The sequence below is a fragment of the Pundamilia nyererei genome, unplaced genomic scaffold (genome assembly GCF_000239375.1).
Source record: "Pundamilia nyererei isolate P.nyererei 1_Seehausen unplaced genomic scaffold, PunNye1.0 scaffold00033, whole genome shotgun sequence".
Taxonomy (NCBI): Eukaryota; Metazoa; Chordata; class Actinopteri; order Cichliformes; family Cichlidae; genus Pundamilia; species Pundamilia nyererei.
In genome coordinates this window covers 42,399-47,598 of record NW_005187434.1, presented here as the reverse complement: position 1 = coordinate 47,598, position 5,200 = coordinate 42,399, and the positions used below count along the sequence as shown (strand labels likewise).

At 40.0% G+C, this 5,200-nt stretch overlaps 1 protein-coding gene across 1 annotated transcript in view; it reads left to right on the top strand.

The window, feature by feature from the left end:
- The window catches only part of LOC102206074 (G-protein coupled receptor 98-like), a gene marked incomplete at its 3' end in the record, with an annotated part of 57,056 nt that overhangs the window by 10,225 nt on the left and 41,631 nt on the right, over positions 1-5,200 (top strand). Inside the window, exons 2-4 of the mRNA XM_013909877.1 lie at positions 1,735-1,922; positions 2,633-2,782; positions 5,049-5,144. Coding sequence (XP_013765331.1) covers positions 1,737-1,922; positions 2,633-2,782; positions 5,049-5,144 — 432 coding nt within the window. The remainder of the gene's footprint in view (positions 1-1,734; positions 1,923-2,632; positions 2,783-5,048; positions 5,145-5,200) is intronic.

Genomic DNA, 5,200 nt, shown 5'->3' with positions numbered 1-5,200 from the left:
ACACACACACACACACACACACACACACACACACACACACACACACACACACACACACACACTTACAAGTCAATTTCAGTGAGATGATACAACCAATAAGGTTTATGGTGTTTTACTCAAACTTTTGGTCAGTAATTCAATTGGTTTCCAACCCCAGGAACGAGAGCACAGCAAATAAGAGGATTTATTCAACCCGGGCCCCTCTTTGTCCAGCAACACACTCACCTCTGTTCCCCCTTAGCCTTACTCTCTGTTCCCCACTGTCCAGCTTTGTGACCCACCAGCTTTAAATCCCTTTTTGATGGATTTTCCAGCCATCTCTCCCTTCTTGGCATGTGTGTGATATATGCAACACCCCCCCGCACACAGACACAAAACACAAACTCTTAAAACGTGCAGTATTTGTTGTATTTGTCACAACATAAAATTTGCACCAGTTTATTCTGAGTGTATTCATCAGCCGATAACTTTTAATGCTGTTACAGTGATTTCTGCCATTGAAGTTGACATAATGACTGATCGATGGTCTCCATTTAAACATCCTCCCGTACTGAGAATTACTCAGATTGATTTAACAGTAATGGAACAAATGAAAAGTGGGGTATTTGCAATGCCCAACTTTCCTAAATGATTTCCGTGTATGAAAAAAAAAAAGAACCCAAACAGCATGACTTCATCCACTCTAGTTGCTGATGTTCTTTTTCAACCTTGTAATTAAGAGCAAATATTTTTTTTAAAAGACCTTACGTGTTCATACTGTTAGCCAGGCTGTGTGGTGCAGATTATGAATGGGATGGGTAAAAGGCAACAAGGAGGACACAATCTGGCTTTAGGCTGACTCCGCCCCACGTGTCATGCTGTGTTGTTTTGTTTTGTGAACCATGACAACTGTCTCAGCAGCTCCATCCAGCTTCTGGATTATTCTGCGTGAGAGAGCTAAGCAGGGGGTGACAGAGAAGAGAGATGAGAAAACATGACAAGATGAGAGAAGTGGAGAGCAGAGGGGTGTGGAGGACACAAACTAAGATGTGAGGATTGCTGGAGGAAGCAGGGGAGTCGCAAAATAATTAGAGAGAGGGAGAAAAGACAGAGGTGGTAATGCAGAATTGCACGGATTGCAGGGCATGACTTTTGATTCATGTGGTGAAGAACTGTAAACTCAAATGCAACTGCTTTAGCAGTTATGACAACATGAGGACAACAGGCATTGGACTTATGGGATACTGTTGTGAATCATTCAGACCACAATGACCAAAAAGCCTTCCAGGCTCCACATTATAAAAGGCAGCAGGCCTTCTGAACATCTGGCTATTCAGTATTGCCTATAGCACATAACAGTTGTAATGTGTGTATGTTTACATTTTAACATCAGTAATGTTTAATGTAAAAAATAGGTTTATTTTTGTAAACTCTGTATTTGTTTTTAGAGTTGTTTTTGTATATGAATAAGGATTTTTGATCTAAATAAACTTGTGTATTCTAAATAATTGTTTCCCCGATATGTGAATCACTTTCTCAGTAATGACAAATTTTGATGTGATGATTGTTTATTCAGAATTGGTCCTGTAGAGAACATATCAGCATTATGTACTAAATCTGAAGTATGTTTGTGTGTTATTAAGTATTATATTATTATTATTACTTCTTTACATGTAAAACTCTTATTTCTTTCACTGCACATATTTTATCTGGTTTGCTGCATTTTTCTCAATATTTTCTTCCATGTGCTGGCAGGAATGCTCCCTGCCTTCCTGCTAGCTGGGTTGATTCTGGCTCTGTCCATCCCTGGCACTACGTCAGAGTCGGCCACGCTGCGGTTCCTGGGGCAGACTGACTTTGTTGTCGACGAGAGCAGCGCAGCTGTGGTCCGCCTGGTCATAGAGAGAGTGGGAGACCCAGTCAATGTGACAGCTTTGGTTCTGGTAGGATATGAAGCTATCATCTAGTGATATGTTTTTAATATGTGCATAGGTTAGCAACTATTGGTGCTGTGAACTTACAAATAATATAGAAATTCACAACAGTTCACAGCAGTGAGTGAAAATTACTGAACAATTCTGCAGCCTGTTGAATGATTTAGCCTGTTCTGTCTGTACAGTTAAACATATAAGTGTCCTTATTCTGGGAAAGTTGACCTTCACATCAGGTGAACTTCAGAATCAGTAACTGTTTTGTCTATAACAAACAACGTTGATGATATAAAAGTCCCACTGTGTCAGCAGAAACTCAGTTGGAAATGAATGGATTTTGGCTTTACATCGTCTACATGTAGCCCAGTGTCAGCTGCTCACAGTTGGTGTCTGGAAATACGAACTGGCGGTGCGATGAAGTTTTAGGGTTTTGTTTTGTGATTCTTGATATCTTTACCATATTTCTTGTTACATTAAGTTTTATACCAAGAGCTGCATTGCTGGTTAAAATACTGTTTAATGTCAGACTTCCATCCAGCAACTAACAGAAATAGATGCTCAGGAAACTCTTGCTCAAGCAAGTCCAAGTATAAATGAATTTTCTGAACTGAGCCTGCAAGTTCAGGCCTGGAGTATGCTAGTGGCACACTTTGACATGAATATAAAAATATATGTAAACTGAAAAAAAGTGAAGTTAAAATGTGTTGTCATGTTTCTTTCAGCTAGAGGGAGTTGACACCGGGGACTTTGAAGCCATTAATGCTGCAGCCTTCCTGCTGTCCAGTGAGTCCAGTAAGACCATCTTTATTGCCGTGAAAGATGACGACTTGCCTGAAGCCGATGAGACGTTTACGTTCAACCTCATGTTACAGGTGAGAGCCCATTGCTTCTCTGCGAGTTGGTGTGTGTCACTTTCTTCTCGTCCCTCAGTACTGCGCTTCAGTGTGCTACTTAATTAATCTAAGATGAAAAATAAGGCGAACACATGGCTTAAAAAGCACGGCTACGTCAATTGCCATCACAGTTCTGGATGACTTAAGCCTAGAGACTATCTCCATGGTTTCATGTATCCTTTAGTTGTCAAGTTTGATTGATGGGCTGGCTTTGGCTGGTCTTGTTGTCTGCCCATCTTGTCCCTCACTTAGAGATAAAGGTCATTTTGAATCCCCTGCGTTTGGCTGGTTGTGGGGGTGACTATCCCGCTTTTCCCTGTCGGCTCAGCTTTCTTTAAAAAAAAAAAAAAAAGACAAATCCTAAAAGAATTTTTATACCCTTTCATTTTAGATGGATTTATTATTGTTGGGTTACTCTTATTGCGTTTAACACAACAAGTTGTCTCATAAAGTTACCTTCCTTTTCTTTTCTCTGTGTATGGGAGTGAAACTAACACACACACACACACACACACACACACACACACACACACACACACACACACACACACACACTAAAGCTGAGGGTAGAGATGCAACAATGGAAGCAAAGCACAGTAGAGATTCCTACATTGTTGTGAAATGCAATGAGTGTACACAAATAAGCTGAAATAAGTTAATTCATTCATTCATTAATTGATAATTTATTCCATGTGGGGTTTTTTTTCCCTTTTGGCTCCCTCTCCTAAGGCAATTGTAGGGGAAACACCCCAGATTGTGAGACTGTAGTCTAAATTAAGAGAACAGCAAAAATTCTAAACATCTGTAAGCAAGAGTGGCTTTCTTCACATCAGTCGTTCTCGATTTGACGCTTTTGTGACATCTGGTTAACATTCGGTAGCAAAACTCAATTTTTAGCCTGTTACTAGAGTGAAAGACCAAATGAGGCGACCACTTTTAGCCCTTCTATTTACACTACAATGAGACAAAGCTTTGGCCAAATACAAGCCTGTCAGCTTACTGGAGTTATGTCTGGAGTACAAGTATGCGCCACAAAAGGTGTCATGGATTAAACACAAGAAAATAAAGGGAAAATCAGGGCCATTGTTATTATCACGCTTCAGTGTATAAAATCTGTTACATTGCTGGTTGACTATGACAGGAAAAGATTTGTTTTTACAGAAACAGTGTTGAGTCGTTGCAGATCAGAGCAGGTGCAGCCTAGCAGCACAGCATAAAATTACAGAAACACATAGCGGATCATGGCATAAAAGACTTGGCATGGTTGATTTACAGCGCCATACTTTCAACAGTGTTGTTTTTCTAAGTTTCTAAAGTGATTTTTTTCTTTACATGAGTGTGTCCACATAAGTGCGTGTGGATTTGTTGTCTGTGAGCTGACGTGCTACAAGGGCTCAGCATCAGAAAGAATGTTAGTCTAAAAAACCCCCAAGAGACGAATGCAAGAGGCTTAAGTAGGTTTTTTTTATTGTTTTGGGGTTTTTTTGCCTTGGCTTGCGCTCACCTTTACATGTGGAGACCGAAACATGTAGTGGTTTTGATAAGAAGTTTCAAATGCACTTTGTTTGGCTGAGAAAACTTAAAGAGATATAACACATGCTTTAGTGGAGAAATGTGTGTTTCTGTTTATAATACTATGACAAGAATGTAATATAGTTGGTCATTTTCCAAAATACCTGCAGTGAGTGCATATCCAGATGTTTGAAAGTTGTAAAGGGAATTTTGAAGTTTTGGTGGATGTCAGAACTGTTGGGTCTTGTAAAAACATATTTAAGCTCACTAATGGAAACCCTGGAAACACCATGTAAAAGTGTGTTGTTGTTGTTGTTGTTTTCTTTTGAATCCTGTCTTGGAAAAAAATAAAACCTTGCAGATCATCAGTAAACACTTAGGCATAAGCCCTGTTAACTCATGGTGTGATTTTAGGCCTGCTGGGATGTTAAGTCTTTCTGGTCTAGCACTGAATCAGAGAGAAGGGTACAAATCCTGAAAAGGTTTCCTGCAGAGAGCTAACCTGACAAATCAACTGGTCTGAAACCAGTACTTCCTGTCTTTGTGCCCTCTCACCAGTGCTTCTCGGTGGGAACACAGGAATGTAGTGTAGCCCGTAGATAAGGCAGTCGGTCTGGCTGTCCACATGAGGATCAGGATTACCTTTGGTAGGGGGGGAAGATAAAGGAGTGTTAATGTAAATACACTATAATCTTTGCTTTATCTAATCATTTCTATTCTCCTGACTTTTCAGAGTTCCTCAAATGGTGTTACAGTGGGGACACCAAAAAAGGCAACCATCACCATACTGTCCAATGATAACGCCTTTGGAATAATTGCCTTCAACTCAGTAAGAAACTTTCCATCCACCTTCATCCTGTCTTTGCTGGTTCACCAAAAAAAAAA